Here is a 15,851-nt window from a genome sequence, read left to right as displayed (position 1 = left end):
ACATAAACACACCATCGGTGCAGCCTGGAGAGAGAACAATAGATATTAATATTTTTGCAGCATTTTATCAGATCCAGTTATTAGTTCCCTTTTGATAAGCAGATTTAAATTATGTGCATATAGATTTTTAAAGAACAGTTTCCTCTCTACTCAAAGTTGAGGGAGAACACCAAATATGCTCTTCAATCAGAGACTTGTAAAAAATATATATATTAACTGGTAGAGATTTTTCATCGGCACAAGAAATAGATACCTCAATATCCAAACACCTTTCCTTTGAAGGAAATGGCATTGATTTTTTATTGAATAAACACTTAAAATAGAGGCAAAGATGGACTTTGACAGACATCAAAGTTAACTGAATATCTGACAATGTCCTATTTATATGTGATCTCAGAGCACCACGTAAAAATTTCCAGTTCAGTTGGCCACCTTGAACTTCTCAGCAGCAACAAACCAGTCTTAAAAGCTTACATTCAAAAAGCAGCATAAACATCTCTGTCCGTTTTACTGGCGGTGGTGGGAGGGGGATACTAATTCTCCAAACCGCTTCCCCTGTTGGTGTACCTCAGTCAGTTTTTCTGTTGGAAATTTGAAATGAAAAAAAAACTGTTTTAAGAACCACTGTACTATCACACAGTTAATTTTAGCTCCCTATGGCATAGTTTTGAACGCGTGGATTGGTTCTGAGCTGCAGTTCATAGACACTGGTATAGATACTGACAATTTCCCTTATTATTTATGTCTATTATGGAACCTCTGATTTTTCCAAATCTGAAGTTCCATCTTGTTCTTTCATGCCAGTCACTTTCAAAGTAATAGTGCTGTTATATTAACTGTACTATTTATAACTGGATACTGTATTGTAGTAAAACTTGTACTTTGAAGTATAATGAAGAATTATTGTGGCTTGAAAAGATTTGGAAATAGCCACTGTTTATGATTCTTTCTGTCAATCAAACCTTTCTTCTGATAGGACTGTTACATATCCTGAGTTTATCAATCCAAAGACTTGGCACTTTGACACATACAAACCTTTGGGACACTCTTCTTGAGAACATACTACAAAATAAAAACACAGTCTGAAATTATTATTTTTTCCATTAGAAATATTTTGCAGGTATGGAAGACAGAAGGCAAAGACAGAAGAAATAGTCTCTAGTACCCGATTTTCAATGTAAATTCCCTTTCTGCATCTAGACATATTACTCAGAAAATATTGACATGAAAACCATGATACTCTTAATGCAAAGTGGGTGCAAAGGCAGCATTAACGTGCAAACAGAAGATATCTGCTAAATTATCACTTACCATATTGTTAATGGGACCACTTGGTAAAAATGTATTGCTACACACACATTATAGTAATTTGAAATAAATTGTAATCATTTGTATATTACTCCCCCCCCCCCAAACAGATTAGGATGGTACAGATAGATTTTCCCCCATCTACTATTTTAGCTTCATAAGCCCTGTGAGGTACGTTTAGGCAGTGTGACCCTTCCAAGGCCATCCAGTGAACCAATTTATCCAAATCATAAATAATCAGGTTATCTTTAGCCAAATGGTAGTTTAGTACAATATAGTAAACCAGTACAGTATCTTCACATTTAATCCATAATGCAAGCAATGGAGATAGCACAATTTTTGTTACTTCTTGGTAAAAGAAAATAGATGCCCCACTTACCTAGGGAGAAATAGCACACATTGTTATCATTAGGCAAATTTCACCTCTACTTATACCTGACAGAAGCAAACATGTTATAAGATTTTCTGTCCCAACTGGCAGGACAATACAAATGAGTGGATGGCCACCATTACTCTAGAGGTAGGATACTATATACCATGCATATGATAAGCTGGGTGAGGTGACTGTACTGTCTTGCTGTATGTTAAAAAAAGTATTGCTCCTGATTCTGCCTGCCCCCCCCCCCCACATTTCTAATCAGGAAGAAAAATATAGCAAGAGTTCTCCCACCATCTATCAGGTGAGACAATACAGTATAGCAAGACAGTACAGTCACCTCACCCAGCTTTTGCATACACACTGTGATTTGTTTATAGACTATTTACCCCTATTTATCCCTGTGTTAACATGCAAAGTGCTGACAAATTTTGCTGAAATACACTAAAAACCATAATCAGTTACTACATGCCAAATGACCATCATCACCTAGATGTCTTGCTTACAAAGTGATTAAACATCATGATACACCGTAACTTGCACACTCATTTAACCTGTTAGCAGATGAGATCATTCTGTACCCCTCCTTTCTTCTTAACAGAAATGACGTAAACCATTTCTCCTTGTTTTTGCACAAAAACAATGCTACTGAAGGAGCCAACTTAAAATAATGGATATAATCTGGCACCAGTTTAGTATGGCATATCTTGATCGGGGGGCCCTCACTACTCTAGCCCACACGCTCGTAATCTCGAGACTAGACCATTGTAATGCACTCTACATGGGGCTGCCTTTGAGGCTCATGCGGAAACTCCAGATGGTCCAGAATGCAGCAGCCAGGCTTATTAGTGGGGTGAGAAAATATCAGCACATCTCCCCCACTCTGGCTGCGCTGCACTGGTTACCTATTCGTTTCCGCATTGACTTCAAAGTATTAATGATTACATATAAAGCCCTAAACGGTTTGGGACCTCAATATTTGGCAGATCGCCTCCTCCCACCCAGATCTACCCGAGTCACCCGACATAGCCAGCAGGGACGGCTGAGGGGACTGACGCCGAGGGAGGCCCGGAAGGAGAAAACAAGAAACCGGGCCTTCTCGGCGGTTGCCCCTCAGCTGTGGAACACACTTCCCACTGAAATTCAGCTGGCACCCTCGCTGGGTGTGTTCAAAAACCAACTAAAAACATGGTTATTCAGACAGGCCTTCCCCCCAGTCACCTAAGTTCTTTCCCCCCCTTTTTTCCGGTTCTTAATGTTGCCACCTTGGATAATATTAATTATAATAATTGCATTATGGTAGTTATTTTTCTGCATTGTTTTAATGTGTTTTAATTTTTGTAAGCCGCCCCGAGTAGACGTTGTCTAGAGGGGCGGGGTAAAAATTGAATAAATAAATAAATAAATAAATAAAATAAATGGCAGGGTACGAGCAATATGCAATAATCTCATCAGGCTGTTGAATGCATAAACTTCTGCCACAGAGCCCAATTCATACATTACTCCATAAGGAAACAGCTTGTAATGAAATTGAGTGTACAGCTTGACTTGTTCATGGACTTTCATGAGAGCTCTTCATGTGTGGGTGATTTATCCACATCTGTGTAAACTCAGGCATAAAATGTTTAAAACTCTGTCCAAACCAGTGAGATACTTCTCTCATGATCAGCATGTCACACAAAGTTCTGCTCAAACAGTTGCATTATGGGAATGTAGAAAAAGTTTCCAAAAAAGGCATACTTGGCTGAAATCTTGTTGCACTGCTGCCTAAAAGTTGTAACTTTGGGAAATGTCTCTCTCTCTCTCTGTGTGTGTGTGTGTGAGAGAGAGAGAGAGACAAGTGTTCTTAGCTTCATGCTCTTACTCTGCTATAAAAATTTACTACAGTAACTTCAGTTTAAAATGGCTTTTAATTAACTTAGCCCACAGTTTTTCCCAACCAAGTTTCAAAAAAATTGCTGCTACAAGAAAACGACTGGACTCCTATTTCTGATTTACAAAATAAGCAACATATCACTTAGAAATACTCAGAAGCTCTTAAGTGATTTATCCTGAAGTTCTGTATCACTCCCACAAAAGTCTATCAGGCCTAGTTCTGAATGTAAATGTCTAGAACATATCCCTCAATAAGACATACAGTCAGATTATAAAGTAAAAAAATGAGGGGAGGTAAATATATTTAGGTCAACTGGAAGTCTAAATTAGTTCACAAGAAAGCTGCCATGTAGCAGCCAATCCATTTCACTTGGTTTGAGCCAGTGGTTGCTTCCTGACTAACACCCCCATATTTCAGCGTTGTCTTCTGACACCAGAAAAAGGCACTGAAAATTATTATTAGAAAAGTGCAAAACAAGAACCCTCTTATATCCATATTTCATGATCTGTTTAAAACCTCTGCTAGAAACAAAGTTGGGTTAGAGAGCCATCTCTTTGGTTTTTCTTTTTTTAAAGTATATTTGAGTTTATATTTGCTGTTTTGAACCTGTGAACATTTCTTATTTACAGCTGAAAAAAGAACTAGTCAGGTTTGGTCCTCTTGCATAAACAAGACAGGAACATGAATGGGTGTGTGTCTGCGCAGAGGGAAGTTTGTTAAAACATTTCCAATCTCAACTGATGTTTATTTCTACCTCTAAAATTATCAAGGAGAAAACCCACCAACATTCCTCTAGGAGAACTAAATAAAGGATATGCTGTCCCTCCATGTCCTGCATATCTGACTGCTACTTGATGGAGCAGGAATAGGTAGAGCTCCAGGTTGAGTTTAGCACCAGGAAGAACAACCAAGGCTGGCTTTGACAAAAGCAAACAATATGTGCTCAGGTATAATACAACCAGGTTTTATTTAAGTTCTCTCTCTTTTTTTAACCCCCATACTAGCAAGAATTCAGAGGGAATTTAAAGTTCTGTAAACATAAACTACCCCCTTACCCCCTTCATAAGTTTACAAAGCAAAGGCGATCAGGAGACCAGATCTGTGACAGCACCTAGCCTCTCTGTGCTACTGGATCCAAAAACTATATACAAGTCTTCAACTGTTTCTGTACACAAGAGGGTAGGGGAGTGAAAAAAAATCAATGAAATAAAAACTAAATTAAATTGCTCTGGAGCAACTTCAGTTGTCTTCTTCAGGTGATGATGGCAGAAAAAGAATCTTCACATCCCAGCTCAATTTCCATGAACTGTGCAAGGTGGGGGCAGGGCCCTGAAACTAAGCACATTGGCCTCTTCCGACTATTCAGACATTCTGGGAGAAGGATAGGTGAAGTTGGATTACACTAATATACAAGCACAATGGACTGGAAGTGATGAGAGGAGACGTCGCATAATGAAGGCCAGCACACCTCATTTTACCCCTCCATGTGTTTTGTATAAACAGAAACGTTGCCAATGCTCAGATTCCTTGACTCATTTATTTCACTTTGAAGATGACAGCACCCTGTTCCTTGGTGTTAAATGCTGCTGCAGAATTTACAACATTCTGAACCACCATCATATGAACCAGATAAAATCTGGCTAAGTTTCAGGTTCCAAAGGTAGTGTCAACTCCCACATAACTCCCACCTGGTGAAGATACACATGGTAAGGATCCTATGTGTCTCTGAAACGAGACAAATTCACAGCAGAAGGGTCCAAAATAACTGGCCCAATCATTCTGGAGGAAATATTATTACAGGAGAAATTGAGCCTGAAGTAAGTGCCTCCTCCCACAACTCGAGTCCCCAAATATCCAGGAAGGCTGGAGTGTGCTGAAGCATGTACTCCAGTAGCTTTAGCATCACCACCCAATGAAGACTGACTTGAACTTCTCCAAATTCAATGTGCTGAAGAAAGGCTGGCAGGGATGTGCAATGTCAAACCAATCCAAACTGAATGCTGCCCACCACCACCATTCCTTGCTGTTGCCAGTTCTACTGTTAGCTTATGAATACATCTCCTGAAACTAGAAGGCAACTTTGCCTGGATGGAGCATGGAAGCCAGTATCTGCGTGGCATTTGGTTCTGAATGACATCTGTTAACCATGAGCTCTCCACTGATTGCATCAGATGTGATCAGAGTGATGGGGCAAGAAGGGAGGGAAGCTACCATATGTAGACCTCCAAATGGCTTTCCAAATATCCTGGGGAAAAAAAATGCTGCACAGTGAATTGCACTCAGCCTCATCAATACATCTTTCTCAAATGTTCAAAAGGAAGGAGCAGGGACTGCTATAAACAAAAGTGGTTGTGCAATCCCGGAAAAAAAGGACTTGTTGAGGCTGGAGACACCAGCATGAAAAGACTGATTTTGTGATCCATTTGCAAGGTAAAGATGACTGCAGGGAACTGAAAGTACTCTGTCCGGGGAGAATGCATGGTTAACAGACACAGGAAAAGCCAGTCGAGTTGCATATACTTAGTAGTCATCCAAAGTCTCTATTTCTCCCATATTCAGCCGCTCTGATGAAGCATTAACTGAGAAACCTGTAAAACAAGACAGATGCAAGTTTTTAGTACACAGATATGGTATGTTTTGGTATTTGCAGATCTTAGAAACTTTTAAAGTAACCAATACAGTTTATAGACATTATTCATAATCTCCTACTTTAAAGATATGTATGCTATTAAAGCAAAGGTGAGAGTAATTTCCAACCCCCCATATTTTATATAAAAATATTAAAGACACTTCCTTCTTTATAAGCCTCCAGTGTATTATTATTCCCTAAAAATTTAACAGAGAGATATAAAATCATATAAAAGAGATACTGATCAAAATTAAAACCGCCTCATATGCATGCACAGTAAACCTTTGGAACTTTTGTTTGTCTATCTTTCAACATTTCTCTGTGTGTGCTAATTAATAAGACTAGAATGATAGCTAAATGTAACTGCAGATCCCCAAAGGGCAGGGAACAAACACCTATCTATCAGTGACTCTGAAGAACTATTTGCTCTTTTCTTTTTAAGATTTTGGGCCCATTCATTTAACACATATCGAAACAAGCTGTTGTGGAAGATATTTAGAATAAAAATTTTAAATAATTTATCAAGAACTTACCTAACAAGCTGGGATCTGCACGAACCATTTTTTGTTTCTTCTTCTTTTTGCCACTCTGTACTGCTTCAAAGTTGGATTGTTGGTTGTTGCTCTGGTTAGTCTGAAAGACTGAGTGCAATGAACTGTGGTTCATCCCCCACACAGATTCCTGAAACACAAATAAATGACTATTACAACCTGGAATTAAGCCTTGCTTCACCTATGGGAATGCTACACATACAGCAATGAACTACAATTCTTAGCACAGGAAGAACATAAATTCATATCTCTGTCAGTTACTTGAACATTCTGCTTCCCACCTTGTTGCACTACACTTCCACTCTTCTACCTGAGACTTTAAGAACAGCTGCAGAGCTAAAACAACAAAGTCACTCTATAATCAAATCTGTACTGTGTTCCAAGAACAGACTGTCAAATGGTATACTTGTTGGAGATAGAACCTTTGCTCTTTCAGTAATGGTAGGAAAAGGAGGTTACCTACCTGTAACCATAGTTGTTCTGCACCTGCACTGAATGTCTCGGAAGATTCTAGAGCTTAAAAATACATTTTTAGTGGGACGTTCCCCTGTGGAGCGCATGCTCCGCCCATCCTAGATTCCCCTTAGTTCCTGATAATTGTCCGCCGGGTAGAAGAATTATTTAAGATTAACCATGACAGACAGAAGGGAGGAAGGGAGGGATGTGTGAATTCACAGAGGACCACTCGAAGAACTATGGTTACAGGTAGGTAACCTCCTTTTCTTCTTTGTGGTCTCTGTGAATGCACACAAATGGGTGACTAGCAAGCTTCACTACTGGATGGTGGGACGTCATGGTAAGAAATATGCCAAACAACTCTGCCAAAACCGGCGTCACTTCGTACTCTGACATCTAGACAGTAGGGTCTGACAAAGGTCGATGGAGTAGACCATGTTGCAGCACGGCAGATGTGAGGTATTTCAATCCCACACTGGAAGGCAGTAGACATTGACAGCGCTCTAGTAGAATGTGCTGTTAGGTGATCAGGAGATGATTTGCCTGACAGCTCATAGGACAAAGAGATGATGTGGACAATCCATCTGGAGATAGATTGTGGGGAGGCTGGTGCTCCCTTATGAGGACCATGGAAGCATAGAAAAGTCTGTTGGTTTGGTCCTGTCAATATAGAAGACAAGAGTGTGTGTCTTATGTCTAGAGAATAGAGCATGCGCTTCAGAGGTGTTGATGGTGATGTAATGATGGTAAGATGATTGGTTGATTGAGATGGAAGTCAGTTACAATCTTCGGTAAAAGGATACATCAAAGTACAATGTAACCTTATCTGGATGGAATTGGATGAATGGAGGATTGGAATGGAGGGAAGCAAGTTCACTGGCTCATTTAGCGGATGTTATCGCCATGAGGAAAGAAGTTTTCAAAGATAGCAATCTGAAATTTGAGGAAGCCATGTGTTCAAATGGTGGATGCATGAGAGCATTAAGGACAAGTTGGAGAGATCATTGAGGAAGGATATGTTGGCATGGTGGACGAATATTATTAAGTCCCTTAAGAAACTTTTTAACAGTTGGGTGAGACAAAAGTTTTGCGGATTTGGAGTTAGCCGGGTGATGGGCAATGATAGTGGAAATATAAACTTTTAAGGTGGAATAAGAGATTCCAAAGTTAAACAGGTGAAGTAAAAAGGTAAGTAGTGTCTTTAATGAAACAGGTATTACAGGTAAGTTATTTGGTTCCGCGAAAGTGAGGAATGCTTTCCATTTATTTTCATATAGGAGCTGAGTTGAAGGCTTCCAAGCTCAATCCAGGACTTGGATGGCAGACCATCCCGCTGTCCTGTGTCAGAAGGTTGGGAATCAGAGGGAGTTTCCATTTATTTTCATATAGGAGCTGAGTTGAAGGCTTCCAAGCTCAATCCAGGACTTGCTTCAAGGTGGGGGTATCCTCCAGGCTGTCAGATTCAGCGATGGAATGTCTGGATGGCAGACCATCCCGCTGTCCTGTGTCAGAAGGTTGGGAATCAGAGGGAGTCAGAACGAGTCCGTCGACATTGACCTGAGGTGAGTGAACCATGGTTGCCTTGGCCACCATGGAGCTAGAAGGATTGTGTTTGATTGGGAGTGCCGAATTTGAATTTTAAGGTGGAATAAGAGATTCCAAAGTTAAACAGGTGAAGTAAAAAGGTAAGTAGTGTCTTCAGTGAAACAGGTATTACAGGTAAGTTATTTGGTTCCGCGAAAGTGAGGAATGCTTTCCATTTATTTTCATATAGGAGCTGAGTTGAAGGCTTCCAAGCTCAATCCAGGACTTGCTTCAAGGTGGGGGTATCCTCCAGGCTGTCAGATTCAGCGATGGAATGTCTGGATGGCAGACCATCCTGCTGTCCTGTGTCAGAAGGTTGGGAATCAGAGGGAGTCAGAACGAGTCCGTCGACATTGACCTGAGGTGAGTGAACCATGGTTGCCTTGGCCACCATGGAGCTAGAAGGATTGTGTTTGATTGGGAGTGCCGAATTTGAATGATTGTTCTTTGAATAAGTGGTATTGGTGGGAAGAGATAGAGTAATCTCTTGTCCCAATTTATCATAAACACATCCCTAATGGAATTCTCGTCTGCTCTGGCTTAAGAGCAATAGACGGGGCATTTGACATTTGCTCTCAAAGAAAGACATTGATGGTGGGTATGCCCCACTGACAGCAAAGACGATTGACGATGGAATCGTTCAGAGACCATTCATGTGTTCTTGATGTCTAATTCTTGAGAATTAGATCTGCGATGTAATTCTCGTCTGTGGAAATGTGTACTGCTATCGGGAAGATGTGATGCTGGTAGCACCATTCCCATAGCTCGATAGCGAGGTATAAGTTGACAAAGAATGGGTGCCTCCTTGCTTGTTCACATAATATACAGCCATGGTATTGTCCATGGCGAGCTGTACTACACAACCCTTGATGACTGGGAGAAAAGCATGGAAAGCTACGATAATCGTTAGAAGCTCGAGATGACTGATATGTAGCAATTTTCTTGATTTGTCCATAGGCCATGAGTTTTGTAATGGAGACAGTGTGCTCCCTAGCTGGGCTGGCATCGGTGATAACCTGCACCATCAGTTGGAAGGGCAGAAAGGGTCGCCCTACGAGTAGATTCAGAAGATATGTCCACCAGGTGAGCTGTTGGGTTAATTCTGGTGTTAATGTTAGTTTCATAGATGAGTGGTCCGTCATTGGATTGAATAATGACAGGTACCATGACTGATCTGATCTCATTTTGAGTCGGGCATGTTGAATTACCGAAGTTGTAGATGCCATGAGCCCAAGAAGATGTTGTGCATGATGGGCTGATATGGAAGCTAGAGGTTGGCAGGGTTGAATGGCATTTTTTAATTTGAAGATTAATTCTTGTGGGAGAAATGCTTTGGCTTGCAGGGAGTCGAAAAGGGCTCCGATGTAAGTAACCCTTTGGACCAGTTCTAGATGTGATTTTGTGAAATTCACTTTGAGTCCGAGATTTTGAGGTGTGTTGTGTGTAACATTGGTGGCCCGGACGGCATCGTGATAGGATGTGGAAACTATCAACCAGTCGTCTACGTAGGGAAAAATGTTTACGGCCTGAAGAAAAAGATATGCAGCGACTGGTGCCATTCACTTCATGAAGGTTCTTGGTGCTGTGGAGAGACTGAAGGGAAGAGCACAGAATTGGTATGTAACATCGTCGAACCGGAAGAAATTTGTGATGACATGGGTGAATCAAAAAATGGAAAGGTCAATCACAACAAACCAGTGTTCCTGCGAAAGTGGAGGAATGATAGTGTCTAAATTCAACATTCTAAATCTTTGAGGTCGAATGAATTTGTTGAGGCACCTGAGATCAAGGATGGGACGGAGTCCTCCGTCTATTATAGGGACTGTAAAATATCTTGAATAGAAACCATTATGCAGATCAGATGGAGGAACTGTGATTATGGCCCTTTTGTGAAGAAACGAAGAGACTTCTTGAAGAACTGTAGAGTATTGGGTAGTTTTTATTTTTCCAATCGGTGGAAGGGACTGAAACGCTATAAAATAGCCGTATTTGATAATAAAGAGTGCCCATTGGTCATTAGTTATAGCCTGCCATGAATGAAAAAATGGATTTAGTCTAGTCTGGAATTGATGTTGAAAGTCAGGTATTGGTAGTTGCAGATCATGGGTATTGCTTACCCTTTTTCTGAGGTCGACAACAGGGCTGGAGTCCTTGTGATTGCTGTTGGTTCCGAAAGGAAGATGATACCGGAGGTGAGAGGCCTTGAACTGACTTGTCTGCTGACTGAGGTTTAAATTGTCAGTAGGGTTGGAATCTTTGATATGGTTACTGTTGAAAGGATTGTTGGTAAAACTGATGTTGTCGATATTGAGGGCATTGATATCTGAAGGAATGCTGAGCAGAACAGGATTGTGCTGCCTTTCTTATCTTATGAAGATTTTTCATGACTTAATTGGTTTTCAGACTGAAAAGTCCGGTTCTGTCGAAAGGAAGATCTTCTATTCTTGATTTTGCATCGTCAGAGAGGCCAGTGGACCAGAGCCATGCATGGCAACGTAATGCTATGGAAGTGGCTAGGGACTTCGATGCCGCATCTGCTGTGTGTTGGGCTGCAGTTCTTTGTTGCTTAGACAGCCTGGTGGCCTCTGCATGAGTGTTGATAACTTCAGATTTGATGGACTTGGGAGCTGATTTGAGTATGGGGAGGATCTTGTTCCATAATTGTCGTTGATAAGCTCCCATTGCTGCCTGACAGTTTGTGACTCTTAGTGTGAACAATGTGAGGAGTAAATTCTCCTACCAAGAATGTCAAGCTTTTGTCCCTCCCTGCTGGTGGGAGCAACAGAAGATTCGTTTTGAGCTCTGGATTGATTAGACTCCACTATTGTAGAGTTGAGTGTAGGATGTTTTGCAAGAAATCTGGTGTCAGGTCCATGGGTTTTGTAATGGTTCTCTGTTCATCTCGAAATCTGTAATGAAGATGGAGGTTTATCCCATTATTCCTTAATCAGTTCTAACATGGCTGAGATGAAAGTGAGACTGAGTGGAAGGTTTTTTTTCTTGGTTAATATCGTTGAAAATTAAATCATCTTTGGGTGAAGTGAAGGAGGCTCTTCGATGTCCAATTGAAGGGATTTGGCCATTCTTGAAATCAATTGAGAATAGGAGGTAGAATCTTCAGATTGGGATGGAGGGTGATTTTTATTAATATCAGAAGTGGGCATAGGAAGGTTCCTGTGAAGATTGTGATTCTAATTCCTGAATAGAAGATGATGATGAGGATGGTGGTAGGTCCCTGGATCTTGGTAGTGAAGATCTTGTTGGTGGAGGTTGAAGTTGAAGTGAAGAACATGAGGGGCATCTTTATGGTTCAACTGAAGGAAGAGAACCTGTGTATGTAGTAGTGACTTGGACTGATGATTGGTGTTTGGAGAACTGTTTTGCCCGTTTGGAATGAGAGCACTGGATTGTCAGGACCGAGTGCTTCAAGGTCAGTTTAGTTTGAACTGGAGCTGCAGGATAAGCTGACATTGACTGTTGTGATCGGTGTTGATGCGGTGGTGGAGAAGGAGATGGTGGTGGTGAATACCTGGACTGATACGGCAGTGTGTATATGACCCGTTTTGGTTTGTCATAGTAAAACTGGTCCTGTGGTCCTTACAGTAAGTAAGTATTGTAGAAATGGTATCTCTCTCCTTTCATCATGATGGTGATATTGTGGAGACTGGGGATAGTGGTAATATTCCCGGTATGGAGGAATGTACTGAGGAGGCGAGATATGTTTGCGCGTCTCTCGGTGCTTTCGAGGTGAACGGTGCGAAGGGCTAGAATAGGTCAAGGCCTGGTTGGCTGGAACGTCAGCTGTAGAAAAGCCAGTATGAGGTAACAAGCTACCGGTAAAAACTGGAGCTTGGGCCAATGTTAACTATGGCTCTTCTCTTTCTGATGTGGAGCCCGGAGCATCTCTAGAAGACTCCTCCATGATAGGAGATGGCAAGGTTGGTTGTGGAGGGTCGATGTGGGTAGACTGATGATTGGTGTTTTGCCTTTTTAGAAGTTGTTTTGTCTTTTGACACTGATTTGGTCTTGTCAGACTTCTCCGTAGGGTGTGGAGAAGGTGTCACAGAGCCCGGAGCAGGCTGAGATGAAATTTGCCACTCTACTGGAGGATCTGGGGACCTTGTTGTCTCCATCAAAGCTACGGAAGGGTTTAGAGACTTCTCCCACAGGTAGGATCAGGGTCTCTGGAGCTTAAGTTTGAGAGCTGGCTTCGTTGGTCTCTTACATGCTGCACAAGAATGGGTGGGATGTTGTTCACACTAGCAAAATAGACAGCGGTCATGTCCATTTGTTAAAAGTATTTTATTTGAACACACAATGCACTGCTTAAATGGGCCTGGCGAGGCCATAAAGAGCAGGAAAAAAGAGGAAAAATGGCTTGGGGGGAAAGCAAAAATCCGGCTAGTGAAAAACAGAACAAACTCATAGGGGAACATTGATTCGATTGGAAATGAAAAACGGTAAATTTGAAGTACTGATTTAGCATAGAATATCAAGGCTAACTGAAAATCGCTCAATTCTTCCGGAGGACATCTGAACGACACGGCAGAAAAAAGGAACTGAGGGGAATCTAGGATGGGTGCTCCATGAGGGAACATCCCACTAATCATGTGTTTTTAAGCTCTAGAATCTTCTGAGATGTTCAGCGCAGGCACGGAACAACCCATTTGTGTGCATTCACAGAGACCACGAAGAAGAATTTGTTTGCAAGTTATTTCCTGAAGACAGAACTACAGACCTGTTGCTGCCACTGTTGGTTGGCTTTTTGTTTGGCACGGCGGTCAAGAAACTGTTTGGCAAATTCCTTGGCTTCTGGTGTGTCTCCAAGGTAGGCTCTGATGTAATCGTGGACCTCGTAAGGAGATTCAACTTCCTTCAGGAAGGAAACAAATGTGGGAACTGCAACAAGAGGAAAAGATAAACTATGGAATATTTGTAAGCACTAAAGACACATGAACGAGAATCTATACTTATTCAGTACAAATTATTTGATCGATTTCCCCCACACACTCTATGTAATGAAAGAAACACTATCTTTATATGACAAGAGACAGCACACCCTCCAGTCCCTGAGATGAGAAACAAATAATTTTCCTAGTAATGAAGATAACAGTATCATCTGAGCTTCTAGTTACCAATCATTCTTTCAAATAATTTTCTGCAACAACATAAGCCCTATGGTACCTGCAATTTACCAATGAGCAGAATATAAACCGTAACCTCAATCCCAATATATCTGCTCCCTACTGCAAAAATAATGAGAAGCGAGTCTTTGGCAATTTCCCCACCTTCTGTAATCTTTCTGAGTACAGCACCACACCACATATTTACTGTGTACATTCTATACACCTGCATGTATTATAAAATGTTTATATTCTTTTCTGCAACTTACCATCCAAATTATTGGCTGTGTTGAGTGCATGAAGCATTTGTTCACACCACTGAGTGAATCCATCTTGGGGTTTATTAACCCCCTGGAATAACTTCAACAGTTTTTCTTCTTCTTCAACCTTCTTATTCTGTCTACTTGTAACACCTATAGATTTACTAAGACAGACAAAAATGACATACAATTATGAGGGCGAGATTGTCAAGAAGGCACATATTAAATATGCAAGAGTAAAAAAAAATAACAGGTTGCTTTAATGTTTGTTCTTTAAGTGGTCTTCTATGCATTCACACTAATAGGCCTGCAGCTGTTAACATGAATACACAGAGGACCAGAACAAAGAATTAGATTTCTGCCTTCAACCAGTAGCACAAATCTGAAGGTATACTGAGACAGGAGCTGACATTAAAAACTGAAGAATCCCGAAGAAGATCTTTGCTGTAATGTGTGGATGGAAAAGATCACTGCATTTAAACTCTATGGGGCTTGCTGATTTGTCTCAGCCTCTACACTGAAAGAAAAGGAAGTTCACTGTACTCCAAATCCTACCTGATGCTAGCATTGCTCTTATTTTTATTGGCCGTATTACGAGGTCCCACTTCTTTGACTGCATCATCCCAGAATCCCAAGTTAGAGTTTTTTGTGTCAGCATTGCTCCAAATACTGCTGACAAGGTCTGATGCCCATTGGCTGCTAGGACTGGTGTTCAGAGAGCCCCATACTGAATTGCCGATGTTGGTATGTAGATTAGAATGTTGCTGGAACAACAGAAAAGGAGACACTATTCATTATCATAAAACTTAGAGAAATAGCAATACACACAAATATGTTTGAGCTTCAACAACGGTAACAGAAATTAGAAATACTCACTGCTGAGCTTCGGGACCTGTTCTGCTGCTGCTGCTGCTGGTGTTGCTGCTGCTGCTTCTGCATCTGCCGTGCCTCTTCCTGCTGTATCTCCAAGAGAGATTTTGTAGTGCCAGCAGGTCTGGCAACATTTCCCCAACCAGACAATTTTTGTTGTTGTTGTTGTTGCTGCTGCTGTAGAGCTTTCATTAGTTCACGCTGTTGACGCCTTTGCTGAAAGACAGTTAATGTACAGCATTCCAGTTCTTAATGTACATGTCAATGATCTTTTAGCCAGTCACTCATTCCGACTACTCTTTCAGAAAGCATACCTGGACACCAATCTTTTTAACATTCTGCTTTGCTTTCTCATTAAATAAACACAAGTGGTTGAACAAACTACCTACATACAGAACTCCTTCGTTCAAACTTTTGAATCAAATTTCATGAGCTGCAGGTTTAAATGTAAGATTTTATTTCAAATGGAACCAACAGTAAATCATTATAACACTTACCAATAAGAGTTTAACTTTCTATTTCTGAAGGATTTAGCCAGACAATGTACTGCCATAATAACTTCTGAATAACTACAGCTTCAGTCCTAAGAATCTAAGACCCTTGCCCACACATACAATCCTTTCTCTTCTTATATTGTTATTGTATTTTATTGTTGTCAGCCGCCTAGAGTGGTCCTCACCGACCGGATAGGCGGGGTATAAATTAAATTAAATTAAATTAAATTAAATTAAATTAAATTAAATTAAATTAAATTAAATAAATAAATTTCCAGTGCAGAGCAATGAAACTCTAAAAGGCACACATTTTCTTTTCTTTCT

At 40.8% G+C, this 15,851-nt stretch overlaps 1 protein-coding gene across 4 annotated transcripts in view; it reads right to left on the bottom strand.

Annotated features, from left to right (window-relative positions):
• Positions 1-4,503: 4,503 nt before the first annotated feature.
• The window catches only part of GIGYF2 (GRB10 interacting GYF protein 2), a 138,016-nt gene continuing 126,668 nt past the window's right edge, over positions 4,504-15,851 (bottom strand). For all 4 annotated transcript variants that reach the window (XM_020787358.3, XM_020787360.3, XM_020787359.3 and 1 more), the window contains exons 23-28: positions 15,040-15,249; positions 14,719-14,927; positions 14,173-14,327; positions 13,519-13,679; positions 6,723-6,870; positions 4,504-6,148 (exon numbers count right to left, since the gene is read on the bottom strand). In XM_020787358.3, the coding sequence (XP_020643017.3) occupies positions 6,081-6,148; positions 6,723-6,870; positions 13,519-13,679; positions 14,173-14,327; positions 14,719-14,927; positions 15,040-15,249 (951 nt within the window). In that variant the 3' untranslated portion in view covers positions 4,504-6,080. The remainder of the gene's footprint in view (positions 6,149-6,722; positions 6,871-13,518; positions 13,680-14,172; positions 14,328-14,718; positions 14,928-15,039; positions 15,250-15,851) is intronic.

The sequence above is a fragment of the Pogona vitticeps genome, chromosome 3 (assembly GCF_051106095.1).
Source record: "Pogona vitticeps strain Pit_001003342236 chromosome 3, PviZW2.1, whole genome shotgun sequence".
Taxonomy (NCBI): Eukaryota; Metazoa; Chordata; class Lepidosauria; order Squamata; family Agamidae; genus Pogona; species Pogona vitticeps.
The sequence above is the reverse complement of the archived record's forward strand: the minus strand, read 5'-3'. Positions and strand labels throughout refer to the sequence as shown.